The sequence below is a fragment of the Bos taurus genome, chromosome 24 (assembly GCF_002263795.3).
Source record: "Bos taurus isolate L1 Dominette 01449 registration number 42190680 breed Hereford chromosome 24, ARS-UCD2.0, whole genome shotgun sequence".
Classification (NCBI taxonomy): domain Eukaryota; kingdom Metazoa; phylum Chordata; class Mammalia; order Artiodactyla; family Bovidae; genus Bos; species Bos taurus.
This window is the reverse complement of record NC_037351.1, coordinates 33,104,658-33,132,577: the sequence shown is the minus strand read 5'-3', so window position 1 is coordinate 33,132,577 and position 27,920 is coordinate 33,104,658. Positions and strand designations below refer to the sequence as shown.

Genomic DNA, 27,920 nt, shown 5'->3' with positions numbered 1-27,920 from the left:
GTTGTGGGGCACAGGCTTAGTTGCTCTGAGGCATGTGAGATCTTCCCAGATCAGGAATCAAACCTGTGTCTCCTGCATTGGCAGGCAGATTCTTTACCACTGAGCCTTCAGGGAAGCCCAAAAGTGAATTTTAAATATTAAAATTACTCTGATTTGAATAATGAAATTCTATTTTTCCCTGAAAATCAAATCAGAGAAAAGATGTGGCGGCAAACAAAAGACATACGGGCACAGAGGCACAGCTTTGCATCCATTCTTCAATTTAATCTTTAAAGAAACACAGAAACATAAACTGTTACAGAAATGAAATGAGGAAGGAAACATCTACCTAAGTAACACAGGAAATTTACAGCAAGAGCCTTCTGGTAACAGAATTATCAGGTGTGGCGGTGCTGCTGAAAATTCTGTGCTGAATTGAAACTTGGAGACAGTTTGGTGGAAGTAGAAAATAATAGCTTTATTGCTCTGCCAGGCAAAGGGGGATAGAGTGGGCTCCTGCCTCAAAAACTGTGTGGATTTGGTGAGGAGTTTTACAGCAGTGGTTCAAGAGTGGGGTTGCTGATGAGATTAGGATGTGGGGGGGACCTGCACTCCTTTAATCTGGGCTCAAGTCATCTCTTGATGAGCTTCTCCAGTTCTTTTAATCTGGCTTTAGGTCGTCTTTTCTGGAATGAGGAATACTGACATCTTCCATTTATTGGGGTTAGGCTTCCCCGATGGCTCAGTGGATAAAGAATCCACCTACAATGCAGGAGACACAGGGTTGATCCCTGGGTTGGGAAGATCCCCCAGAGGAGGAAATGGCAACCCACTCCAGTATCAAGGCCTGGGAAATCCCATGGACAGAAAGAAGACTAGCAAGCTACAGTCCATGGGGTCACAAGAGTCGTACATGACTGATCATGAATATTTAAGTTTCAAAAGGAAGCTGCAAAGAGGAAAAAATAAGAACTGGTTAGAACCAACTAGGCCCAAGATGGTAGAAGATTTGACTTCCTGTGGCACTTGAGCCTGATTACAGGCTCACAGTAATACATTAGCTAAATGATACGCCCACCAGCACCAAGAGGGCTGACAGTTGCCATGACAACAACTGGAAAACCCCATATGAGGACTGAAAAGGAGAGCTGCATCAGTTTCAGGTCAAAATCACATACCTGTTCTTGAATAACTCATGTATTCCTCTCACCCTTTCCAATTTCCTCCCTTTTTCCTCAACCCTTCTATATTTTTGGTGTCTCCACCCAAATCAGGTTGAGAAGTTTGCAAACTAGGTTCCTGGTTCTCCATTCTTTGGCCATTAAATAAAGCTTATGTTGCTCCAGTCTCAGCATCTGTTTTGCTACTGGCTGGGCCAGTCTGATTGGAAAAAGAACCTCCTCCGTGGTCAAGGTGAGTCTTGCCCAGGCTAGGACCCCGGCATGGGTCATTGACTAGTTTGGTAACAGTGCCTTTATTGGGGTAGGGGACCCTTGGAGAAGACCCTGGTGAGGGGTGATCAGGAGTTTTGTTTTAGAGATGTTGGTTTCCAGGTGCTCAGAGGTGAAGATCGGAGAAGGCAATGACAACCCGCTCCAGTATTCTTGCCTGGAGAATTCCAGGGACGGGGGAGCCTGGTGGGCTGCCATCTATGGGGTCGCACAGAGTCGGACACGACTGAAGTGACTTAGCAGCAGCAGCAGCAGAGGTGGAAATGAGGAGGTCACTGATGTGAGGGCTGAGTAACACAAGACACAGCCCCTGCTCTCGAAGTAAAACAGGAACAGATTATAACCAGATAATTACAAAAATAAATATCAACAACATTTCATGAGATTGAGGGCATGATTAAGAGGCACTGCACACTTCTGGGAAACACAGTGACTTTACAGTTTAGTCGCTCAGTCGTGTCCGACTCTTTGCAACCCCATGGACTGCAGCACGCCAGGCCTCCCTGTCCATCACCAACTCCCAGAGTTTACCCAAACTCATGTCCATTGAGTCAGTGATGCCATCCAACCATCTTATCCTCTGTCGTCCCCTTCTCCTCACACCTTCAATCTTTCCCAGCATCAGGGTCTTTTCAAATGAGTCAGTTCTTTGCATCAGGTGGCCAAAGTATTGGCATTTCAGCTTCAACATCAGTCCTTCCAATGAATATTCAGGTCTGATTTCCTTTAGGGTAGACTGGTTGTATCTCCTTGCTGTCCAAGGGACTCTAGAGTCTTCTCCAGCACTACGGTTCAAAAGCATCAATTCCTCCATGCTCAGCTTTCTTTATAGTCTAACTCTTAGATCCATACATGACTACTGGAAAAACCATAGCTTTGACTAGATGGACTTTTGTTGGCAAAGTAATGTCTCCGCTTTTTAATATGCTGTCCAGGTTGGTCATAGCTTTTCTTCCAAGAAGCAAGCATCTTTTAATTTCACGGCTGCAATCACCACCTGCAGTGATTTTCAGTTCAGTTCAGTTCAGTCGCTCAGTTGTGTCCGACTCTTTGCGACCCCATGAATCGCAGCACGCCAGGCCTCCCTGTCCATCACCAACTCCCGGAGTTCACTCAGACTCATGTCCATTGAGTCAGTGATGCCATCCAGCCATCTCGTCCTCTGTCGTCCCCTTCTCCTCTTGCCCCCTATCCCTCCCAGCATCAGAGTATCCTCCAATGAGTCAACTCTTTGCATGAGGTGGCCAAAGTACTGGAGTTTCAGCTTTAGTATCATTCCTTCCAAAGAACACCCAGGGCTGATCTCCTTTAGAATGGATTGGTTGGATCTCCTTGCAGTCCAAGGTACTCTTAAGAGTCTTCTCCAACACCACAGTTCAAAAGCATCAATTCTTCAGCGCTCAGCTTTCTTCACAGTCCAACTCACATCCATACATGACCACAGGAAAAACCATAGCCTTAACTAGATGGATCTTTGTTGGCAAAGTAATGTCTCTGCTTTTGAATATGCTATCCAGGTTGGTCATAACTTTCCTTCCAAGGAGTAAGAGTTTTTTAATTTCATGGCTGCAATCACCATCTGCAGTGATTTTGGAGCCCCCCCAAAACAAAGTTTGTCACCGTTTCCACTGTTTCCCCATCTATTTCCCATGAAGTGATGGGACCAGATGCCAAGATCTTTGTTTTCTGAATGTTGAGCTTTAAGCCAGCTTTTTCACTCTCCTCTTTCACTTTCATCAAGAGGCTTTTTGGTTCCTCTTCACTTTCTGCCTTAAGGGTGGTGTCATCTGCATATCTGAGGTTATTGATATTTCTCCCGGCAATCTTGATTCCAGCTTGTGCTTCCTCCAGCCCAGCATTTCTCATGATGTACTCTGCATGTAAGTTAAATAAGCAGGGTGACAATATATAGCCTTGATGTACTCCTTTCCCTGTTTGGAACCAGTCTTCTGTTCCATGTCCAGTTCTAACTGTTGCTTCCTCACCTGCATACAGGTTTCTCAAGGGGCAGGACAGGTGGTCTGGTATTCCCATCTCTTTAAGAATTTTCCACAGTTTGTTGTGATCCACACAGTCAAAGGCTTTAGCATAGTCAATATGTTTTTCTTGCTTTTTTGATGATCCAACAGCTGTTGGCAATTTGATCTCTGGTTCCTTCACAAATCGTCACAAACATAGTGACGTGGAGGACTCTGGGGATGCTGATGACAGCTGTTTGGTGATTGATGGGGCAGCATCTGAAAAACAGGAAATATGCATGAGATACTATTATCTGGGTATTTCAGAGAAGAGCAACAGCAGGGAGAGAAGGGAGGGGTCTGTCTCAGGAAGGGTCATAGGGTGACAACCTGGAACATCTGCAGGGCTCTCTTTAGCTGACCTCTCAGCAGCCTTCGTCAAAGCAGACCACACCTGCTTCCCCAGTCTCTTCACTCAGCTCCACAGAGAACCTCTCCTGGTTTTCTATTTCTCTGGCAGGCTCTGCTTGTCCTCTGGGATTCCTGCTCCTGGCCTTGAAAGGCTGGTTGTGTGTGTTTTCCTTTATGCACCTGTCTTAGGTTATCCCACCCAATTCCATGGCTTCAAATATCATCTACATTCCAATAACTCCCAATTTCTGTCTCCAGTTTTGTCACTCTTCTGATGAGCTTCAGACCTATATGTGTGTTAGTAGCTCAGTCGTGTCAGACTCTGTGCAACCCTATGGACTGTAGCCTGCCAGGCTCGTCCATCCAAGGGATTCTCTAGGCAAGAATACTGGAGTGGGCTGTCATTTCCTTCTCCAGGGGATCTTAACCCCTCCAGGGATCGAACCTGGGTGTCCTGCATTGCAGGGCAGATTCTTTAACGTCTGAGCCACCAGGGATGCCCATATATCCATCTGTGTAACTATCATTTATCTTCGGATTCACGTGTCCAAAACCCAATTCTTGACCTTCCCTACTTCCCTGCCAAACGTCGCAAGCTACTTTGTATCTTAAGAGAATGGTGTCAAAATTTATCTGCTTGTTGAGAACGGACAACTAGGGGGTCATCTGTGCTTCTCCCTTCTTCCCTCCCATCTCTCTCTTCTATCCCTTGAATGAGGAGCTACCCCCTACTTACCCCATCCCCTTCAAGTATCAAAGCCATCAAGAGGCTTTCAGACCCGCAGTCTAAACTAGTTTTCCCCGTTACACGCTCAGAGCATCCAGGCGCTGACCATGCTCTCCCTTAGTAAGAGGCTCTAGAAGGATGCACTTTCCTAAGACAAGGCGACAGCCCTGCCCCACACGAGCACGCGGCACTGCGCAAGCTTCCTGTGACCGAGAGGGAGATAGGACCACCGACCGCCCGGAAAAGTGCGGCTGGGCGCCAGGGCGCCCAAGCCCGCCCACTGCACCAAACGAGTTTCTCTGTCAGGCCCTCCGCCCCTCCGCCCTCCAACCTCCGCCGGCTGGGCAGCCTTGGTGCTCCGCCCCCACCGCAAAGGGGAGGAGCCTCCCGCAGAGAGCCCGGTTTGGTCTCCGGCCGGTGGGCCCCACCGCTACGAGGTGGGCGGTTAGTCGCCAGTTTAAGCGAGGAGATCTGCGGGTCACGTGCCAGAGGGTTGGGGGCGTGGCACCAGGAAGGGGCGTGGCACCAGGAAGCGGCCTGAGCGCCCGCGAGATCGCCGCCGCTGCCGCCGCCCGGCCAGACTCCTTACATCCGGTGTTGCTCTACCGGCTTCACGCTGGCGGCCGCCCCCGGGCCCCCCGCCGCCGGCGCGGCGCCCGCCATGGGCGAGGAGGACTACTACCTGGAACTGTGCGAGCGGCCGGTACACTTCGAGAAGGCGAACCCGGTCAACTGCGTCTTCTTCGACGAGGCCAACAAGCAGGTCCGGGCCGGCCCGAGCCCTTCTCCCCTGTGCGGCCCGGCGCGCCCTGCCAGCCGCCCCCGATGCCGCCGGGTGTTCCGCGCGCCGGGGCCGGGGGCCCGGGGATCAGGCCTAGGGCCGCCGCGCCAGTCCCGTCCTGTGAGAAATCCGAGTGACCGGGCTCTGCCGCGGCCAGGGCTTTCTCCCCCGAAGTGACAGCCGGGCGGACCCTGGCGCCCCTCGGCCGCTGCGGTCCGCTCGTGGCACGCAGGTGTTTCCCCGACGCCTTCTCGTCATCAGTTTGCCTTGCAGTCAAGGATTTAGGCGCTGAGATTTTCACTGTTCTCGGGAATTTTGTAAACCCGGGGCTAAGTAGCCGGGTGTGCGTAAGTGCATTCACGGGTTAGAGCTTGCAGCCTCCAGGACCGACCCGATCTCGCACGGCGGGCAGCGTGCCGAATGGTAGCTTGTTTTGGTCACTACTCTGTTGTTTCTTAAAATTCATGTGGACACCAAGCATCCGCAGTTTGCTAAGTGCCACGTTAGTTCAGCTGAACCCAGGGTGGGGCGTAGCAGAAATCATCCTCGCAGGTGGGTATAGATGTCTGGAGCCTTTCAGAGTTCAGCATGGTAAAACGTCGCTGCTTTTTCTCCCAGGTTTTTGCTGTTAGATCTGGTGGAGCCACTGGAGTGGTAGTGAAAGGCCCCGATGACAGGAATCCCATCTCATTTAGGTAATTATCATATTGACGTTTCCAGACTGTTTCAACGTGTAAACAAAATGGTGTTTTTTATCTGTTTCTCATTTAGAAGCTTGTTTTATATGTTGGGTGTGGGGCACATCCCTGCCTGTAGGAAGAGGGAAGCAGACACCTGCTATACAGTCTTGGTGGATATCCTTGGACTTCCTGTCAAGAGTGAAGGTGTGCAGTCTTTACTTGTTGTTTTGGGATCCACATACTCTAGTTCGTGTCTCTTGAAATTAACCAGTCAGAGCGTCAGCGTTTGTATTTCTGGTTTCTTGGTGGAAGAGGGGCTTTATTTCCTCTTGACTCAGGGGCTTTCCAGAGCGTTTGGGAGATGGAGGAGATTCCTGGGTTAGTGTTTGCCATGTAATCATGTGTGTTAAAACCTCAGCTTCCAGTATACTTAAGGGGACTGGATGTCCCAGTATATCCCAATGGAACCGGTGTAACTATGGGTAGCAGCTCCTTTCACTTTCAGAATTATCTCAGTTTGGATGATAAACTATCTGATGACCTTAACTCTTGTGATTACAGAGGGGAAAGTACAGAGTTGATCCTCAGTTCAGTGGTGACTTTAAAAACATTTTACAGTTGGACTGTGTAACTAGGAAACAGTTTTTATTTTTAGGTTTTTATTTATTTGGCTGTGCCAGGTCTTAGTTGCAGCGTGTGGGTTCTTTTCCTTGTGGCATGTGGCATCTCGTTCCCTGACCAGGGATGGAACCTGGGCCCCCTGCATCGAGAACACGGAGTTCTTAGTCACTGGACCACCAGGGAAGTCCCTAGAAAACAATTTTTGAAGTAGAAAATGAATCAGCCTCTTTTTCTTTGATCATCCTTTGTTGGGAAAACACTGCTTGCAGTGTGCTGGGCTCCAGGTGCGTGAAGGCTTTGAGTGAGCCTGGCCCCGTTTAGGGGTCGCAAAGAGTCAGACAGGACAGAGCCACTGAGCATGTGAGCACAACCCCCTTTTGGAAGACCCATACATTGAGTGTTGGGAGGCAGGGAGTGGACGCATAGTATTTCCTGTGATAGATATTGTAATCACCCTCTCTTCAGAATGCAGGCACAGAGAAGAGATGGACATTTATCTTGGGACGGGCTGGGGAAGACCACTGCCTGGGAGGGGGAAGGCCTCAGAGAGGATCGAGGCCTGAAAGGGAGGCTTCTAGGTGGACAGGAGGCTTCTGGATGGAGAGAACATGAAGACAAGCTGTCTCCCTGTTGGGGGGGGGATTCCCTGGCTGTGTGACTGAAGACGAGGTTTCACGCAGGGAAGGCGTGGGTGGTGGTGTGGCCACTGACAGCAGTCGGCTTGAACCCTCTATATTCTGCTGTGGATTTCAGGGTTCATCTCATTATGTTAGATTGTTTAAAAAAGGCGAAAAGATCAGTATTTGGGAAGAGTGCACTGGTGCAGCATTGAAGCTTGATTAGTTGCTGCGCTCTGAGCCGGTGCAGTGGAAACCTGCCTGAAGGCAGTGTAAACCAAAGACAGTGTTGACTGGCATCCAGTAGGCTCTCCGGGGTTGCTTAGGAAGGTCTGGGGTAAGACTCGCTGGTCGCTTGGGTGTGGAAAGTGGGGGTGAAGCCATGATGATCTAGCCCAGGGGGCTCAGGAAGACTTGAGCGGAGATACCAAGTTTACCCTCTTTGATTTTTTTGGCCACACTGAGCGGCTTGGGGGATCGGAGTTTGCTGACCAGGGATCGAACCCAGGCCCAGTAGTGAAAGTGCCGAGTCCTAGCCACTGGACCACCAGGAAATTCCCTACCCTGTTTTAAAAACGTCTTGCTACTTTTAATAGCTCTGTTATGGTCTAATTATTACTAGCTGCATATATTTGACATACACAGTTGATGAGTTTTGATACATGAAACCATCACCATAATCAGGACAGGGAGTGATACCTTTCCTTCGAGAGTTTCCCCAGTGATCCAGACCTTGGCTTCCTCTTGACCTCCATTTGAAGTGGTTGTGAGACGGAGGTGGAGGCGTCCTCGCGGCGCAGCCTGTGGGGTGCTGGATGCGAAAAAGTAGACTCCTTTTTCAAAAGTGCTGCTATATACTTCAATCAGAAATAAGTAAGTAAATATCTCACAGCTACCAGCATCTCAGGAGAAAAAAGGCGTTGCTGTGAAGGCAATGGAGAGAGAAGGCGGCAGTGTGTGGAGAAAGTTACTCTGGGGTCCAGACTCAGTGACGTCTGAAACGAGGCTCAGGTGAAAGTGCAGTGTTTGCAACTCCTTAGTCACTTGTTACGGCAATTAGGTCAGTTTCTTCTGTCTCGTGTTGCCAGGTGGACTCTGCTCTTTGAAAAGAGGTCCTATAAGCTTCAGAAACATCATTATCATTTTAAACTAAGATTTGCTGCTTCTTGAATATTTAACTTGTCTTTTTTTCTTCTCATAAAATGATAGAAGCTAGAATGCAGTCATGAACTGTACAACTCATCATCTGCTTTTTCTTCTTAAAGAATGGAGGACAAAGGAGAAGTGAAGTGCATCAAGTTTTCCTTGGAAAATAAGATATTGGCTGTTCAGAGGACCTCAAAGACCGTGGTAAGACATATCTTTATAGTACAAAGAAAAGGACGTTAGAAGTACATTTGGTGGGCTTCCCAGGTGGCGCTAGTGGTAAAGAATCTGCCTGCAATGCAGGAGACACCAGAGATCCCCTGGAGGGAGGGCATGGCAACCCACTCCAGTATTCTTGCCTGGAGAATCCCATGGACAGAGGAGCCTGGCAGAATACAGTCCATGGGGTCGCAAAGAGTCAGACATTTGAGAGCAAAGAAAATAGACCAAAGAAAGATACACGGTAAATAATAAGAAATACGGAATAGGGAAATATAAAACCAGAAGTACATTTGGAAGAGAATGAACTCCAGAATTCCAGTGTTAAAGGACCCATTTCTATTTTAATTTCATGGAAGCTGTAGTTCCATTCTGCACTGTATTGGAGTTTTTGGATTCTTGAAGATGAGAAAGACATTTAAATGGATAAATACTTAACAGCCTTAGTTTGTCATTTTTGACTTAAAATTTTTTTTTTAAATGTACCTCTTTTTAATTTTTTCCTTTTTTTTGCTGCGCTACGTGGCTTGCAGGAGCTTAGCTCCCCAACCAGGGACCATACTTGGGCCCCCTGCAATAAAAGTGAGGCATCCTAACCCCTGGAATTGGAGAGAATCCCCATAAAGTTTTTTTAAAAGTTATTTGGAACATCAGGCATCTTTTGTTTTGATGGATAACTGGAACCATAGATTTTGCAAAGCATATTTTTGGCAACTTTGGGAGTTAGCCTTACCTCAGTAACTTCATATTTTCATTTCTCTCATCTTTGAATGCTTGATCTAAGAGCAGATATTCAAATCTGGAGCAGCTTGTTGGCATTTTGGCTTTCGTCAGTATTCACCATCGCCATTTGTAGAGAAAAAGCTGTTGAGAAAGGCAAATCCTGTTTCTTTTTGTCAGTATTAACTGCTAAAATTTTTGGAAAGCCTCTTGTAAAATATAGCAACCCATTTCTCTGAAGTCAGTCATTTGAGGAATGCATTTTCAAAATCAGTTTCTGAACCCTAACAATATTTGGATTAACTCATTTTAAAAATTGGAATTGTCAACCTGCTGCTGATAACGGGGCAATTTGTCCAGATCGGTTGTTTTATTTTTCCTGTCTTTGGGGTTTTGTCTGTTTTTTTTTTTCTGACCACTTTTTAAATTTGTCTTTTTCCACTTGTCTCTTTGTACTTGAAGATCCACACTTCTCCTCTTGTGTGCTTCTTTCCTTTCAGGACTTTTCTAATTTTATCCCGGATAGTTCTCAGCTGGAGTACACTCAGGAGTGCAAGGTATGGGCCGATGGGGTGATTCTGTCTGAGCTGGTGGGCGTAAACTCCAAGGCCAGAGGCACAGGGTAGCCGGGTGACTGAGAGCACAGATGTGGAATTAGATTGTGCTTGGACCCTGGGATCTGCCTCACGTTGGCTTTGACTTCGGACACCCTTTAAATTTTTTAAAGTGCATTTCTTCAGCTGTAAGACGGAGCTGGCAGGATTAAATGGATGGACGATGTTGAACACCAAGCCCCTTCAGCCCTTGGTGGCTGTTGTCTTCCTGTGGCCCCTGCCCTTCTCCGCTGGGTGGCGTTTCTGGGTCAGACCTTGGATTCCCTTCATAGCAGCCTCTTCGGAGGTTTTCGAAAAAGGAGTTCTTTCCCTCTGTTTCCTGATGATATTGTCTGGACTTGCGCTCCTCGTGTCCTTCCTCTTCCGTCCCTCCCGTCAGTGGAGATTCTAATCCATTTTAATCAGATTTGCTGGGCGTGATGAGCTAGAGGGGGCTCAGCTTAGAGAGCATCTTGGCACCTAGGAAACCCAGCAGAAGCTGCTGGTGTAGTGGTTTGTCTTTGCACATCTTTGTAATGGTTTTGCTACTTGGGGATCCACCTGGGTTCCTGATTTCCCAGGTGGCTCAGAGGTAAAGAACCTGCCTGCAAAGCAGGAGATGCAGGTTTGACCCCTGCGTCGAGAAGATCCCCTGGAGGGGGAAAGGGCAACCCACTCCAGTATTCTTGCCTGGAGAATCCCATGAGCAGAGGAGTCTGGCAGTCCATGGGGTCACAAAGAGTCGGACACGACTGAGTGACTAGTACTTCTGGTGGGTTCTCAGCAAAGAGGGGCCCATCTGCAGACACCTTAGCCCCTGGCAGACTCCGTTGCTCTGTGCAGCAGAGCCTGGTCCTGGCCTGGCTGCCCTGAGGCTCCCAGCGTGGCTCTTCACTAGGTGACTCAGGGCAGGGCTCAGGATCTTCAACCCCACTTTGGGTAACTGCCACAGAAAATCTTTAGGCCTTTAGACCTTTATACCACTAGCTTTTATGATGTGTTTGACTCAGCATATCAGCTGTCTTTTGATTTCTAAAGGTAGAGGTTGGTATCAGAGTGCTGGGCACTTACCTTCCTGCCAAACTCAGTTCCTCCCCCATCCTGTTGACAAGAAGGACTTCACATTCAGGTGCTTCAGTGAGGTGTTTCAGGTGGATATCTGGGAACACTGTATTTAACAGAAAATATGATTTGTTCATAAGTAATCAAATCTTGGTAACTTTTATCAAAAAGCGATATAAACAGCAAGGTACTTTAAACTTTTGAAAAAAATTACAGATTCTTTTTTTTTATTATTAATTAAAAAAAAATCTTTCTGCAATTCTTTTCAGACCAAAAATGCCAACATACTAGGATTCTGCTGGACCAGTTCTACTGAAATTGTCTTCATCACAGATCAAGGAATCGAATTTTACCAGGTATTATATTTATTACTTGGGCTTTCTTGGTGGCTCAGTGGTAAAGAATCAGCCTGCCAATATAGGAGACACAGGTTCAATCTCTGGGTCAGGAAGATCCCCAGGAGAAGGAAATGGCAACCCACTCCAGTATTCTTGCCTGGAAAATCCCATGGACAGAGGAGCCTGGTGGGCTGCAGTCCACAGGGTGACAAAAAAGTCAGATAGGACTTAGCAAACAACCAGGAACAGACGTTTATTACTTACCTGTTCTGGAGCAAGGCTTGTGATCATGTTTTGGCAGCTTTTTGAATTCACTTGGGTTTTTTTTTTCTTTCTAATTACGAGTAATATATATTTTTTTGTAAAACATTCAGATGTTACCTTTACTTTATATGGAAGGTAAAAAGTCCCCCATAATCCCTGGAAGTAACCATTATGAACTAATTTGGTGCCTGCTCCTCCACTTGGTTCCTACACTTAGAAATATGGTTATATTGTATAAACTTTGGGGACTGGCACCTTTTTATTTTTGCATAGGGATATTTCTTAGATATCCTACCATATCTTATTCTGACTGGTATTCAGGTGTGTAGATGTGCTACAGTTTTACCAATTCTTGTTCATGAACATCTTTGTCTCCTAGTTATTACAAACAACTCTGTAGTGAGTTCAAGCAGTGAATGAACTTGTAAACGTTGCTTTATATTCTTAGATGACACAATTCTTGGAAGGGCAATTGTAATCTAAGTATCAATAACTAAAAAGCTGAACAGGACTTCCCTGGTGGTGCAGTAATTAAGACTCCTTGCTTCCAGCGGGTGGTATGTGTGGGGTGGGACTGTTGAAGGTTCTGTCCCTGATCAGGTAACTGCGATCCCACATGCCAGCAACAAGGCCAAAAAATAAATTGGGAGTAAGAACTAAATTAAGAATAAAAAGTTAAAACCTGAACAGATACTGTTAAATTTCTTCCAGAAGTTGCATTCTCACTAGCAATACAGGAATCTCCATTTTCCACACCATTAGCAGAGCTAGATATCATAAATCTGTAGACTTTTGCCAATCTTGAGAGGTGGAAAGCCATTTTAATTTGCGTGTTTCATTAGGAGGGTGCTAAGCATCTTTTGTGTATTGTACATTTGTGTTTCCTGTTTTATGAATTGCCTTTTTATCTTAAAAAGAATATTAAAAAAATTTTTTTTTAATATTGTTATTTTATTTATTTTTATTTTTTGGCTGTGCCATGTGGGATTTTAGTTCCCCTACTAAGAATTGAACCCTTGCCCCTGGCATTGGAAGCTTTAACTACTGGGCCGCCAGGGATGTCCCAGATTTTAACTGTGATTAAAAGCACATAACATGAAATCTACCATCTTAACCATTAAGTGTATAATTCATGAGCGTTAAGTATTTTCACGTTGTAGTGAAAACGAGCTCCAGAACTTTGATCTTGTAAAACTGAAACTCAGTACCTATTGAACAACAACTCCCCGTTTCCCCTTTCCCAGCCCGTGGTAACCACAGGTTTCCTTTCTGCTTCTATGAATTTGTCTGCTTTAAGGTCCTCTACCTCCTATAAATGGAATCGTACAGTGTTTGTCTTTTTCTGACCGTCCTGTCTCACTTAGCATTGTGTCCTCAAGGTTCATCCATGTTACAGCATGCGTCAGAATTCCCTTCCTTTGCAAGCCTGAAAAATATTCAATTGAGTACATACACCACATTCTGTTTGTCCATTTATCTACCAACAGACACTGGCATTGCTTCCATTTTTTGGTTATTGTGAATGATGCTGCTATTAACACAAGTGTGTGAGTATCTCTTTGAGACCCTGCTTTCAGGTCTTTTGGGTATATAACCCCCAAGTGGGATTGTTGGATCACATAATAATTCTGTTTTTAATTTTTGAGGCATTTCCGCAGAGCAGTTATGCCATTTTACATTCCCGGCGACAGTGCACGGGGGTTCCGGTTTCTCCATCTCACCACTAACACTTGTTGTTTTCTGTTTTATCCATAGCAGTCATCCTGCTGGGTGTCAGATGGTATCTCATTGTGGTTTTGATTTGCATTTCTCTGATTGGTGATGGTGTACACCTTGTTCACGGCTTGTTGGCCTTTTGTTCGTGCTCTGGATGAGGTCTATTCCTCTTTTTAAAAAAATAATATTTATCTTTGGCAGTGCTGGGTTTTTGTTGCTGCTCAAGGGCTTTCTCTAATTGCAGTGAGCGGGGGCTACTCTTCGTTGCGGTGCTTGGGCTTTACATTGGAGTAGCTTCTCGTGGCGGAGAAGGCGATGGCACCCCACTCCAGTACTCTTGCCTGGAAAATCCCATGGGTGGAGGAGCCTGGTGGGCTGCAGTCCATGGGGTCATGAAGAGTCGGACACGACTGAGCAACTTCACTTTCACTTTTCATTTTCATGCATTGGAGAAGGAAATGGCAACCCACTCCAGTGTTCTTGCCTGGAGAATCCCAGGGACAGGGGAGCCTTGTGGGCTGCCGTCTCTGGGGTCGCACAGAGTTGGACATGACTGAAGTGACTTCGCAGCAGTAGCAGCAGCAGCTTCTCGTGGAACACAGGCTCTAGGGCAAGCAGGCCTCAACAGTTGTAGCACGTGGGCTTAGTTGCTCCGCAACTCGTGGAATCTTCCCGGACTAGGGATTGAATCCCTGTCCCCTGCATTGGCAGGCAGATTCTTAGCCACTGTGCCACCAGGGAAGTCCCCTCTGTTTTTAAATTGGGTTATTTTCTTTTTGTCAAGTCGTAGGAAGTGTTTGTATAGTTTGAATATTAACCCTTTATCAGATAATTTGCAAATACTTTCTCCTGTTCTGTAGGTTGCCTTTTCACTCTTTTGTTTACATTGGACTTTATCTTTCAATAACTAACTTACTGACGTAGTAATGCATCTTATGTTATCGGAACATAATTGATCAGAGTGTTTCAATATTAACTTACATAACAAATTGCTGGCCACAGGCCTTAGTTTCTGCAAAAAGCCCCTGGTCAATAATGTATTAATCTGTTCCAGCTGCCTGATCTATTGAGAAAGCTCCTGAAATCTCTTAAGTGGAGCCAATGTGGAGAGGGTTAGAATTCTTTCAGGTGTTAAGTTTGTTGCCCCAACAAAACCAGTGTAATTTAATTTAGAATATACAAATGGAGGAGGCACACCCGTGTAACACAGGATGCTGTGAATGCCGTGGTACTCTGCTGGAGGTATGTTATCAGAACCTCAGTGACTGGCAGAAAGGAAAGCTACCTGAATCCCATATGCACAGAAATAGAATTTTGTGCCTGTGACTAGCAAGGAAAGGATTGTGGCTTTACAGAAGGGTTCCTGGGGCAGTCATTTAAAAGTATATCTTTCTGTAGATATAGAAAGAGTGTACATTCTACACTCTATACAGAAAGTATATCTTTCTGTAGATAGTAGAAGAGTGTACATTCAGGTTATCTAGGTTCAGGTCATCTAGGTGGTTTTAAGATCTTCAAGAAATAAGTTAGAAAGAAAGAGGACTCTGACACATCTTTATTTTATTATCCCTGGATCATCAAGAAACCCATGCCCCCAGTGCTGACTTCCAAGTCAGTTCTTCAGGGCAGTGTTCTGGGAGCATTAACATCATCTTTGGGCTCCATTCAGCACTCCTTAATGTATCAGGAGATTCTGAGTATATTTTAAATGTGCTGTTATTATAAGACAGTTACTCGGTTTGCACATGGAGTCTCATGAACATGTCTGTTAGAAGAAGGATACCCCCTTACCCCCAGCCTCAGACTGAGCGGGAGACCAGGACGAAGGCTGATTCTGCAGGCAGGGCAGTGGCTGATCTGGTGCATGTGGCTCCAGGGCGTCGGTTTATTTCGCTGGATCCATGACAAGCAAGGATGCTGCTGCTCCCCACCCTTGGGAGGATGGTGCCTGGGAATGTGGGAATGTGGGGGCTTGGGCGGCCCTGGAGTGAGGTGGGCTGCCTGGGTTGTCACGGGTTCCTTTGCCCCTTGGAGCCTTATTTTTTCCCCTCAAATCAGCCTAATGATGCCCAGCCCTTGGGGACAGGGAAAGAATAAATGAGCTAAGATTTGGAAGTGTTAATAAGCACAAGGCTGGAAGAATGGTAGCTGTAATAAATAAAAATGATTTTTTTCCTACTTAACTACAAACTGCTGCTTTTTATGATTTTCTTTGTGTACTATGTCAGTTTTGAGGTATTTTCTTTTTTATTATTTTGGCCGTACCTTGAGGCATGCAGGATCCTGACCAGGGATCAAACCCGCGTTCCCTGCAGCAGAAGCACAGAATTCTAACCACTGGACCACCAGGGAATTTCCCATTTGCTGTTTTCAAATAAAGCTTCTGTTTCTTGAACTTTGTGTCAGGTGTTACCAGAGAAGCGGAATCTGAAGCTCCTGAAGAGCCAGAACATCAACGTGAACTGGTACATGTACTGTCCCGAGGGCTCCGTGATTCTGCTGTCCACCACAGTGCTTGGAAATGTGCTGCAGCCCTTCTACTTCCGGGTAAGGGTCGGCCTCCCTTTAAAAAAGTCCTCTGACCTTGTTCCTCCAACAGCCTAACTGATCCTCTAACTTCAAAGGGGCAAGTTCCTCCAACAAGAGCCTCACCCCTTCTGACCACTAGAGGGCACCCCATCCCATCCCATCTCCATCAAGAATGCATCCTAAGGCCAGGCCCCTGGAACCCTGAAAAGGAGGGGAAGACTCAGTGCATGTGTATCCTCGGTGCTTTGATGTGGGCAGTGCTGGAACATCAGAAAGCTTAATAAGCTTCTGCAAAAACTTTTTTCTCCCCCAAACAGGCTGGCACCATGTCGAAGCTGCCCAAGTTTGAGATTGAATTACCAGCTGCCCCAAAGTCAACTAAACTGAGCCTCTCGGAGAGAGATATTGCCATGGCGACAATGTATGTCTGTCCTTTGGGAGAATTCCTCCTCATAATTGTTTTCAGTGCTGTCATGATAGGAGGTTGTAAGCACACCAGGGCTGCCCTGGCTCCTGTAGCCTCAGAACACACGAGAAGGACCCCCCTTCTCCACTTCGGGTCTTATGAATATAGAAAGCTCCTCATCTTCCGGACATTCTTTTCTGATTTTATTGACTTTGTGATCTTAGAGAAGTTTTTTTTCACCACATTAGTCTGATAAAATGAGACCACTGAGCCAATTTATTTCTCAGTTTCAGAAATTTTTTTTAGTTCTGAGTTGAAGCTTATCAAAGTTTTTTTTAGATAAAATATATCATACTTGTTCTAAAGAAAAACATAGTTTACATTTTTTATCTAACAGATGTAGCCCTAAATTATTTGTGTAGGAAGGTTTATTTTCATTTGGAAATGTAGATAGCTCAATTTAAAAACTTTATTATGAAAATATCAAACACAAAAATAAAACTGATTCAGAGAATCTCCTATATACCCAAATTCAACAACTATCAACACTTTGCTTCTAAATTACTTCTGATTCTTCTGTGGCCTAAAACTGGTTTCCAAATGGTAAAATATTTTTAGCACTTCAGTTCAGTTTAGTTCAGTCACTCAGTCGTGTCCGACTCTTTGCGACCCCATGAATCGCAGCACGCCAGGCCTCCGTGTCCATCACCATCTCCCAGAGTTCACTCAAACTCACATCCATCGAGTCGGTGATGCCATCCAGCCATCTCATCCTCTATCGTCCCCTTTTCCTCCTGCCCCCAATCCCTCCCAGCATCAGTTTAGCACTTAGAATGCTTTTTTTTTTTTAAAGAAATCTGAGGCATGATGGTGTAGAAAAAGATAAAATGAGAAGTCTTTGCAAAAGGAGACCCTTCCCTCTGTCTCTTTCTTATCCCTGAGGCAGGACCCAGCACAGTGTGAACTCCTGGAACAAAAACCTGCCTACAGGAACTGGTCACAGCAGCACTTATCAGATGAGGCTTAAAAATACAAAATGATTATCCTTTCCTATGATTAAGGAATGTATTCATTTTACAAAACTGGTAAATCATAGAAAGTGAAAAGAAAAATGGACTTGGCATATTACTCTGGGCTTCCCAGGTGGCGCTAGTGGTAAAGAATCCCTCTGTCAATGCAGGAGACTCAGGTTCAACCCCTGGGTTGGAAGATCCCCTGGAGGAGGAAATGGCAACCCAGTCCACTATTCTTGCCTGGGAAATCCCATGGACAAAGGAAGCTGGTGGGCTACAGTCCATGGGGTCGCAAAGAGTTGGACATGAATGAGCACATGAGCACAGCATATCACTCAAGGACTATTAACAACCTGTATTTCTTTCCAGTAGTTTTGGACATGCTGCATAAGTTTGTAGGTTGTTTTTTTTTTTTAAATACTGTGATCAAGTTGTATTTAGTTTTGCATCCCCCTTTTTTCACTTAATATTAGATTTCTTTTTTTTTTTTTTAAGATAATTGCACTTTCTTTGTAAATGTTTCTGTTGGCTGCAGAATATCTCATGCAGAATATCTGATGGACTGGGTATCTTGCAATTCACTTACCTTATAACGGAGAAGGCAATGGCACCCCACTCCAGTACTCTTGCCTGGAAAATCCCATGGACAGAGAAGCCTGGTGGGCTGCAGTCAATGGGGTTGCTAAGAGTCGGACATGACTGAGCGACTTCACTTTCACTTTTTACTTTCATGCATTGGAGAAGGAAATGGCAACCCACTCCAGTATTCTTGCCAGGAGAATCCCAGGGACGGGGAAGCCTGGTGGGCTGCCTTCTATGGGGTCTCACAGAGTCGGACACGACTGAAGCAACTTAGCAGCAGCAGCATGGCCTTATAACTCAGCATTTAGAATGGAAGGATGTCAGATGACCAGCGTGACTTACGTCTCCTTGTTCTCTGATAGATACGGCCAGCTGTATGTTCTCTTCCTGAGGCATCATTCTCGGACCTCCAACAGCGCTGGAGCAGAGGTGGTCCTGTATCACCTACCACGGTACGCTAATGCTGTCTTCCCTTTTCTCCAATTTTAAAATACGAACCACAGCTTGTTGATCTATTTTGTGACCTTTCTCTTGTCTTACAGAGAAGGTGCCTGTAAAAAGATGCACATATTGAAGTTAAACCGGACAGGGAAGTTTGCCCTAAACGTGGTGGACAACCTGGTCGTGGTTCATCATCAGGACACAGAGGTATGAGTGTAGGGGCATGTCCTGCTCCAAGGAGCTGTGGAAATGGACAAAACATTCTGAAAAAGACTAGAAAAAATGCTCTTTATGCTCAAAGTTTTGGTCTTCCAGGTAGAAATGGGTTTGGTCTTGTAGATGGTTTAGGAAAACCCTACCAGTTGATTAGGGGAATTAAATACTGTTTCAGAAAATAACACACATGAGATCAAACTTGGGAATAGTCATTTGGTTGAGTCATCTAAGCCAGGAATTCCTGCGAACCACTGTGTTTCGTTAGCCCCTGAGCCTTGCACTTCCTTTGTGAGTGTAAATGATGGTGGTTTTGAGGCCATGTGGCTCCAGAGAAAGCACTAGAATGCCTGTCAGCTGGGTGTCTGGTGGGAGACAAGCCACTTCCCTCCTGGAGGCTGGTGACACCTGTGTTGTTAACTAATGAAGATGTTGCAAGTTAAAGTGAAAAGGCTGTGTTCCCACCACTGGAGCCCTTCAGAGGCAGCAAGTCATAGATGTGGGGATCCATGTGAGAGCTGGCGGAGAGCTGTGATGTCGCAGCAGAGTCCTCCTCAGATAGGCACCAGCATACAGGGGTTGATCGCAGACACGAGGCTCCTTCAGCCGATCTGAACAGAAGACGTGAGGTCCCGAGAGGGCGGGTGGAGCTGCGGTCTGTTGGACTGATTCCACGCGGTTGTCTTTCTGCCCGCCAGACGTCGGTGATATTTGATATCAGGCTGAGGGGGGAATTCGATGGCTCTGTCACTCTGCATCACCCGGTGCTCCCAGCTCGATCCATCCAGCCCTATCAGATCCCCGCAGCAGGTAAGAGGGGGTCGCCGTGTGTGGATGGAAGGGGGAGCAGGCCCAGGGCTTCCCACATCTGTTCACTTTCCCAGGGCTGGTCCTGTCTGTTTTTTCTAACATCACTACTGAATCTTGGGCTTCCCTGGTGGCTCAGATAATAAAGAATCTGCCTGCATCGCAGGAGGTGCGAGTTCAGTCTCTGGGTTGGGAAGATCCCCTGGAGAAGAAAATGGCAACCCACTCCAATATTCTTGCCTGGAGAGTTCCATGGACAGAGGAGCCCGGCGGGCGACAGTCTTTGGGGTCTCAGAGTCGGACATGACTGAGCGACTAACACTACTGAGTCTATAAGTTAAAGTTGTGTTCTCATGAAAAGCGTTTTGTAAGTGACGTGAATCTCCCTTTGAAGAAAACAGAATGATTCTTTTCTCTGAGTTTTACAATGGAGCATTGTGATTACGCACTGAAGCTCAAAGTTTTTAATGTTGAGTAAGATGCTGACGTTTCTGTTTGTCTCTGCTTGGTAACCCTGTGGTTAAATTTTGCTATTTATGGCTGTTATTTAACCTGGGATCACTTCTCTTTATCGTTCTTATGTTCTGTGTCACTATGATGACAAAGACTGTTGTCTTCCCTTGACTGGTGGTCATGGGAAGTGTTAAGGCTGTAGTTGTGAGGTTATTCTGAACCCATCCTCCGACCCGAAGAGGCGGCAGTGAGAAGTCAGAGGAGAGAGAAGGTCAGGATGTCAGAAAAGGGGAAAAGCCATTTCGTTCCTTTTGCTTTTACTCACTGTGACTGACTGCAGGGGAGAACTCAGACCATGTTCTTTTTCAAGGAGAGGGGAGTCTGGAGCAGGTTGGTTGTCGTTGCCATGTATAAACCAGAGTCAGAAGTGCACATGTGGAACTCTGGGAGGAGCGTTTTCTTAAAGGAACCCTTCTCAGATAGCTTTGGGTTGGCCTCACCCACTGACAGGACGTCCGAGTACCTGTCATGAGAAGAATCAGGTCAGGCTCTTGCTGATAGTTTAGCCAGAGCGCTGCTTCGTGCCTGCGCACTGGGACTTGCAGGATCAGCCAGCTGAGCAGAGTTTGAGAACAAGCTACAGTTGACCCTTCAACAGTGAGGGTTAATCTGCATATAACTGATGGTCAGTCCTCCATACCCATCATCTGCACCTGAAGACTCGGCCACCCACAGGCCGTGCAGTCCTGTGGTTTCTACTGTTGAGAAATACCCCTGTGTAAGCGGGCCTGTGGAGTTCACCCCTGCCTTGAGGGTCGGCTGTAGTTCTCACATCTGATTAGGTCTCAGCCTTCTGTGTTCTTTCCAGCTTCTTCCTTTTCCCAGGGTAGTTGAAAGATGTCAGCACTTAGAGTAGATGGTGTCAGATGAATGGCTGGTGTCTGCGATGGCTTACTCAGCATGAAAAGTAACTGCTGGTAATTGGGGCAAAAACAACTCTAAACATTCCAGCCTGGTCCTCTAATGGGGCGGGGCCAGGGAGCTGGGGTGGGTGGGGGTGGGAGGAGGAAGTCTGTACAAAGTAAACATCTTTTCTAACCAGCTGATTAAAACCTGTCTTCAATCTGAACTCACCCAGGTGACTTTTTCAGTTCTTTCTTGTGCATGTGTGTAAAAAAGCAAGACAGCGCCACGAAAGAAACTTCAACCCACTTTCCGCTTCTTTCAAGACTTCTTCCTTTAAGACTTCTTCATGGATTGTTCTTGACTTCCCTCTTGGGACATGCCAACTCACTTTCTCCTTACTTAACTGCAGTCGAATGAACACGCACTGAAGCCTTTAGGAAGTATTAAGTGTCGTACTGGTAGCACTTTCTGGTTGGGTTACTTAGCCCTTACACACGTGCCTTCTCTGTTTGTAGGTCCGGCTCCTGTGACCAGCCAGTCCCCCGTCCCGTGTAAACTCTGTATCTTTTCCAAAGGCCTTGGCCGGGCCGGGGAGGGGAGCTGTCACCTCTCCTTACACAGGGGTCTAAGGGAGGTCCAAGCCTCCAAATTGGGTGAATTACATTATGGAAAGCACCAGTGGGGTTTCTCTCTCATCGAGGGCCGGGCCTCCATGGGGGCCGCGGTGAGGGGTGGGGAGGATGCTCATGGGAGCTGGGTTGCCTCCTGTCCTCCTCTCCTGGAGTAGTGTTTCCTATAACGTGTGGATTCTTCATCGTGGATCGTCTTCCAGCCCGACATCATCATCAGCGCGAGTCAAGGTGGGTCTGGGGTGCGGGTGGGGGTGTCCTGTTAGAAAGACGAGCTTGTGGATGGTCTCCTGTCTGTCTCGAGGGTACCAGCTCGGTGCCGGCCCTGGGGAGAAAGGGCTGACTTGGACATTTCCAGTGAAGCCTTTAATTCTCTCCCAGAGTCCCACTGAGGACTGTGCCCACTGCCCAGCAGTGAGGGTGTTGGGAGGTTCGAGGACTGGGGGTGCCCAGGGCTGGGAGGATGGTGGGTTCCAGGGCTCCTTTGGGAGCTACCGGAATTGCCTTCGACTAACGAGTCAGAGCAGAAGAGGAGCCCAGGACCAGAGTCTGTGCCTGGGCTGCCACCTGCTCTCCCATCAGCGCTGAAGGGGAGGAGGTGCCTGTATTCAGTGGATGCTCCACGAGTGTGCAGGGAGGGTTCTTCTGAGGAATCAGCCAACACGCAGAGGTCGTTGGCTGCAGTCCCACTCTGGTGTGGGTGTCCTGAGCGTCGCAGCCTGGGCTGTGTTGAGTGCATACATTGACTCAGCTCTGCAGCATCACCGCCCCCCATCCCTGACCCCGCCTGCCGGGAAGGTGGAGGGAAGCAGCTCTGGGGCCACTGCTCTGGTTTGCAGCCAGGGTTCAGCATGCCGTCTCGCCACAGGTTACCTCTGGAACCTCCAGGTGAAACTGCAGCCCATAGTGAACCTCTTGCCAGATAAAGGCAGGCTCATGGACTTCCTCCTGCAGAGGAAGGAGTGCAAGATGGTCATCCTGTCTGTGTGTTCACAGAGTAAGTAGGGGTGGTGGGCCTTCAGCCTCTCCGTCTGATTCCTGACACGGCCTGCATGCCCACCGCAAGATGGGCCACACTCTTCTGTCTGCAGCCTGTGGGCTCAGTGACAGGGGCATCATTTAACCCCCTGGAAAGGCTGCTTGGTATAAAAATGATTTGTCCCTGCAAGACATTTCTTGGGTAGGAGAGACTAAAAAACAGACCTAAACCTGGGCACACCCGAGGGTAGAGGCTGCCCTCTCCAGCTGGAGAAGAAACTTGTTTCTGAGTCCAAGTCACTCACGACGTTGTGTCTGTTAATACTCTGAGACTCTCCTGACGCCCTCTGTTAGTATCCGGCAAGGGCTGGTGACCCCTCTCAGGGCCCCCGGCCCCTAAACTGTGTCATGTCTCCTGGTGACCCTCGGAGACGAGTCCTTTCTCTCCTAGCGTGTCGGCTGACCACTGTGAACCTTGATTCCTTCCAGTGTTGACAGAGTCGGACAGAGCGACGTTGCCCGTGATAGCCACCGTCTTTGACAAACTCAACCAGGAGTATAAGAAGTACCTGGATGCCGAGCAGAATTACACGATGGTAAGTTGTATGTACACCTTACATACAAGGTGGGACGCTCCACCCCTCCCCACCCTGGGTATATTTTCAACGTAATTATAAGCAAGATTCTCATAGATTGATAACACTGAGGTTTGCCCTGTGCCAGAGAGCATGGTGGACATTTACAGGGAGCGTAAACTTAAGAGTCCCCGTGTCCCCTGAGCTTAGAGGCTGACTGTCACTTAATGGCTTCCTCTTCATCTGTTGTTTTTAATCTGTGTTTGGTCATACACATGTATAGATCCTTGGTCTACCTTTATGTAACAGATAAGAAAATCGGTCTCATTTTGCATTATTTTATGTCTTTCTGCCAAGCCAGAGTCTAGACTTTGGTAAATCAGTAATTAAATCATTTTGCCACATCTTCCTTTTAGGATGGAAAAGCTATAAAAATAAGACTTATTCTGTCATTCAGGCAAGCTCCTTTTAGGATCCTGATGATTCAGTATCAGCACTGCGCTTTTCCTGGAGTAGGTTCAGGTGTTCTTTGGACTTCTCTGGTGGTCTAGTGGTTAAGACTCCATGCTCCCAGCACTTCCACTGCTAGGGGCATGGTCTGGGACCAGTTCCCCCGGTCTGGGGACTTAAGATCTTGCATGCCACTTGCGGCCAAAAAAAAAAAAACAAACAAAATTGTCAAGTGTCTGTTGTGAAAGGTAGGCTTCTCAGGGTCTGCTATACTGTTTCATAAGTGTGTATTCTGAAGCTAGAAGGAAGTTCAGGACAAGTGGGATGAATTATTTGCCTTCAGGAACCTGAGTAGTCCGAAGGCTAAAAATGGCAGTGGTTTTAAACAGTAACACCCCCCAGAACCCCTTCCCTTTAGCTTCTCAGGGATAACAGGGCTGAGGCGCAGCGTGCAGCTTTGCGTGGCCCTGTCCTCGCCACACGCCCTTCTGGAGTGGTCCTGTTCTTGCCGCTGGTGTTCTGGGCAGAGGGGGCAGCAGGTCTGATCTCAGAGGGCAGTCTCTGTGAGCCCCGATGCTGTGGTGCTCTGGTTTGTAAACCTGTGGGAGTCAAGAGCGCAGTCCACCACCACCACCACGGGAACATGTTGGGCTTCTGCAAATGGAGGTTCGCAGGTGCCCCCTCGCAGAGTCAGCATTACAAAGTGAGGTGAAGTCGCCGAGATCTCACAGGGCTTTCTTGCTCAGTGACATTTGGGGAGCCTTGCTTACCATTTAAAAAGCTACTGAGGGAATTCTCTGGCGACCCAGTGGTTAGAACTCTGTGTTCTCAGCACTGAGGGCCCGGGTTCAGTCCCTGGTTTAAGATCCCACAAGCCTTGCTGCTCAGCCAAAAAAAAAAAATTCTATTGATACTCATTGTAAGGTATTTTTCACCCAGTGTAGGATCTGGGCTTTGTAAAACAAAGATGCAGTAGCCATTTTAATTAGACAACAAATGCCAGATGGTTTGCAATTAACAATATTAGGGAGTTATTTTAAGAGGTTAAAAAAAAATAATTCTGAATAAAACTAATGTCTTAGGCTTTTTAGCTCCATCTGTGAACACTGGTGTGTCCTCAGGATGGTCAGCTCTGCCCTGCCAAACACCCTCTCCAGCCGCACTGCAGTTTGTCCAAGTGCCACCCTCTGCTCACGCCCAGGCTCACAGCATCTAGGAATTTGGTCTTTTGGGGCTGACTGCAAACATGCCGTTACCCAGAAGATGCCTGAGATCCTGTCTGTGGTTTGTGTGCAGGCCGTGGAGGCGGGGCAGAGCCGGAGTGGCCCGCTGCTCAGGAGGCCAGTGCGCACCCAGGCCGTGGTCGACCAGTCTGACATGTACACCCATGTTCTGTCAGTGTTCACAGAGAAGAAGGTAGGGGAGGCTGGCCAGCCTGCTTTGGGCTTAGGATTCCCAAGGCAGTGATCATACTTGAAGGGAATTGAGGAAAAAGAACCCAGAATGTGATTAGAGTAACCGAGCTATTCAAGTGAGGACTAAATGAATGCTCATCGTTTGGCCTCTAATACTCAAGCTTAAATATGATCACAGACCAGGGAGAGTCTGGAGGGTGGCTTAGTGGTAAAGAACCCGCCTGCCAGTGCAGGAGATGTAAGAGATGCGAGTTTGATCCCTGGGTCAGGAAGATCCCCTGGAGGAGGGCATGGCAACCCACTCCAGTATTCTTGGCTGGAGAATCCCATGGACAGAGGAGCCTGTGGACTACCGTCCACGGGGTCGCACAGAGTTGGACATGCCTGAAGTGACCAAGTCCAACACAGCACAGCCAAGTGGAACCGCAGAAGCCAGAGGGCAGGTGAACAAGGAGTCACATGTGTGTCTAACCATTCTTCTCTGTGCAGGAGACGCCGCACAAATTCGTGATCGCCGTGCTCATGGAGTACATCCGCTCCCTGAACCAGTTTCAGATCACAGTACAGGTACCTCTGTGGGCCCACGTTCCAGGGACAGGGAATCATTAGAGTAAAAGCAGCATCACTGTCTTAACTGAGGTGGCTTTCAATATCCCACAAGGGTCTGCACACCTGGCTCAGAGTGAGTCACCCCCCTCACAGGACCCTGTATTCTTCAGTGGGATGATCAGTGTCAGCTGAGGGTTGCGTTCCTGCACATAGACCCCCTTCTCATTGTGACGGGAGCTTCACTTAGAGCAGCTGTGGGCCTCGGCACACGGCGTCTCTGGTCTGTAGTTGAGTGGCATTGTCTGTCTGTCTCAGCATTACCTGCACGAGCTGGTCATCAGGACGCTCGTCCAGCACAGCCTCTTCTCCACGCTGCACCAGTTCCTGCAGTACCACGTCCTCAGCGACTCCAAGCCTCTGGTGAGTGCCGGCCAGTGGGACCTCCCTGGGGATCCAGTGGCTTAGACTCTGCGTTCCCAATGCAGGGGGCCCAGGTTCGATTCCTGGTGGGGTAACTAGACCCTGCTTACCACAAGTAAGAGTTGGCATGTTGTAACTTAAGACCTGGCATAGCCAAATAAAAACAAGTATAAAAAAATACTTTGACCTTCCAACATACTGTGAATCCAGTCTGAACGTGTGTCTTTCAGGCTTGTCTGCTGCTTTCCCTAGAAAGTTTTTATCCTCCTGCCCACCAGCTGTCTCTGGATATGCTGAAGGTAACTGATACAGCCAAGTTTCAAACCACACAGAAGGCTGTTCCTACTGCTTGCACTGACCCAGCTTTCTACCTTATTTCCAGCGACTTTCCACAGCAAATGATGAAATAGTAGAAGTTCTCCTTTCCAAACACCAAGTTTTAGCTGCCTTAAGGTTCATCCGGGGCATTGGTGGCCATGATAACATCTCCGCGCGGAAGTTTCTAGATGCTGCAAAGCAGACTGAAGACCACATGCTTTTCTACACGATATTCCGGTTTTTTGAACAGCGAAACCAGCGTCTGCGAGGGAACCCTAGTTTCACACCAGGTGAGAATAGAGCTGCAAGAAAGCTGTGGGGCAGCCACATTCAGTACCAGGAGATCACTGGCGGCTGGGGTGGGGCGAGAAAGCTTTTGGTTTGGAGAACTCTTGGGCTAGTTCTTAAAGAACAAAATTTTGTACCAGCCCGTATAAGCCTTAGCCTGTTCACTGTAGTGAGAGTGGATTCAGGGTGCTGATGGAGTTGGGGTTCTGCTCTAGAACTTTCAGGGAGTGATGGGGTGGAGACAGTGTCATCTGGGCACAGCTGTGTGACATCTGGGCCTAGAATGGCCCTTTCTGAAGAATTAGGAACAAGACCGGAAATGGCTGCAGAGGGTTGTCAATGGCCTGAGGCTTGTTAATGTTTCATTTTTAGGCAGGATGCATTGGCCAATCACTCTAATCTCCAAAGTTATGAAATCTAAAGCACCCTTTTCCTCAGGATGGGGGAACCTGTGACTCCTTCAGGGCTTCCAGTGTTTACAGATCTCCCCGCTTCTCTACCGTCTCCCAGGGCAGACGGCGGGGTTGCTGGGGGCTGTCAAGGCACCAGCCAGTCCTGTGATGGCATGAGCTGTGTGAACAGAAAGGATGACTCAGAAGCTTAGGAAAACAAAGTATTTTATGAGAGAAAAATAAGTTAAAACCCAGTATCCACATCTAGGAGCCGCAAAGTGTTCCCTTGTTTTCCTCCTTTTGTGCCTCGTTTTAACAGATGAAATCTGCATTTTCCTTTACAGGAGAACACTGTGAAGAACATGTCGCTTTTTTCAAACAAGTTTTCGGAGACCAAGCTCTAATGAGGCCTACAACGTTCTGAGGTCACTTGCTAGTTTTTTTTATATATATATATATATATATATATAAAATGTGTACAAAGTTAATTTATTGCGTTAATAAAGCTCTTTAAACTACAAAATGTTGTAATAAAGTATGTATCTACCACATCCTCAAATGTTACTAAAAATAAGGTGTAGAACTTGTGTGATGGCTTACTCCTGAAAAAGGAGAAACATTGCATTGATTGGCCTTTAGGAAGTGTCAGTGAGCGGACCGCAGGCTCCCTAGCTCCCCCTTCTGGCTGCCTGAGAACCAGGCCTCATTCCTGGGGAACGGAAAGGTGCCCCAGCGCCCTGGGGCTGCCTCCAGGTTCAGTAATGCTGCTTCCAGTCAGAGTCTGCATTCCTGAGTTTAAAAGCGCTACAGCCAAAGCGGCTGCTGTTAAGTAGCCTGACGCTTGCTCACGTCCAGGGTTCAACCGAGCCTCGACAACACGGTTGCTGTTGTAAACCAACCGACCCGCAGACACAGTCTCACTTCAGGGAGGGGGCAGCTAGAAGTTGAGGAGCTGTTCTCGTTCTGTACCTCTGTATCGCTGCTGCGTGGTCAAACTTTTGGCTTTATTTATTGACGGGCCTGTGAGGGATAAAATAACTTATGAATCATTTCTTGAGAAAAAGAGATGGTTTCTACTGTAACAGAACTTCCTGTTCTCCAGAGATTTAAGGGGGGGGAACCCCTCATTTTCTCAATCACAAAGCTATAAATCCAGCAAATTAGTACTGTTCTGTCGACCACGGGTCATTTATAGACGCTGAAGTTGCCACAGAGATAAAATACACTCCTAAGGAGAACTCCAAATTTTAGACAAACCGCAGAGCAGCGTTCT

General features: G+C 47.3%; 2 protein-coding genes and 1 long non-coding RNA gene across 6 annotated transcripts in view; 1 reads left to right on the top strand and 2 right to left on the bottom strand.

Annotated features, from left to right (window-relative positions):
* Positions 1-243: 243 nt before the first annotated feature.
* Positions 244-18,242, bottom strand: LOC101904227 (uncharacterized). Its single transcript, XR_009492713.1, has 4 exons — positions 18,156-18,242; positions 10,975-11,071; positions 7,925-9,454; positions 244-6,796 (listed from the first exon to the last, which is right to left on the bottom strand). It is a non-coding gene; the product is annotated as an uncharacterized lncRNA (long non-coding RNA).
* RMC1 (regulator of MON1-CCZ1) lies at positions 5,046-27,244 on the top strand. 4 transcript variants are annotated; one of them, NM_001205470.1, is made up of 20 exons: positions 5,046-5,289; positions 5,926-6,002; positions 8,491-8,575; positions 9,811-9,867; positions 11,235-11,321; positions 15,690-15,830; positions 16,130-16,233; positions 18,176-18,265; positions 18,356-18,461; positions 19,166-19,277; positions 21,149-21,193; positions 21,440-21,493; positions 22,131-22,259; positions 22,730-22,836; positions 24,562-24,681; positions 25,170-25,247; positions 25,545-25,649; positions 25,880-25,948; positions 26,032-26,257; positions 26,992-27,244. In NM_001205470.1, the coding sequence occupies exons 1-20, from the start codon at positions 5,188-5,190 to the stop codon at positions 27,069-27,071; spliced, it is 1,974 nt and encodes a 657-aa protein (NP_001192399.1). In that variant the 5' UTR covers positions 5,046-5,187; the 3' UTR covers positions 27,072-27,244. The 4 variants fall into 4 exon arrangements, with proteins under 4 accessions (NP_001192399.1, XP_059736727.1, XP_059736726.1 ...); XM_059880744.1 differs by lacking the exon at positions 5,926-6,002 and having other exon boundaries at positions 5,123-5,289; positions 26,992-27,170; XM_059880743.1 differs by lacking the exon at positions 24,562-24,681 and having other exon boundaries at positions 5,123-5,289; positions 26,992-27,170.
* Positions 27,184-27,920, bottom strand: part of NPC1 (NPC intracellular cholesterol transporter 1) — a 46,701-nt gene continuing 45,964 nt past the window's right edge. Inside the window, 1 exon segment of the mRNA NM_174758.2 lies at positions 27,184-27,667. Within this exon segment, the coding sequence (NP_777183.1) occupies positions 27,585-27,667 (83 nt within the window). The 3' untranslated portion in view covers positions 27,184-27,584.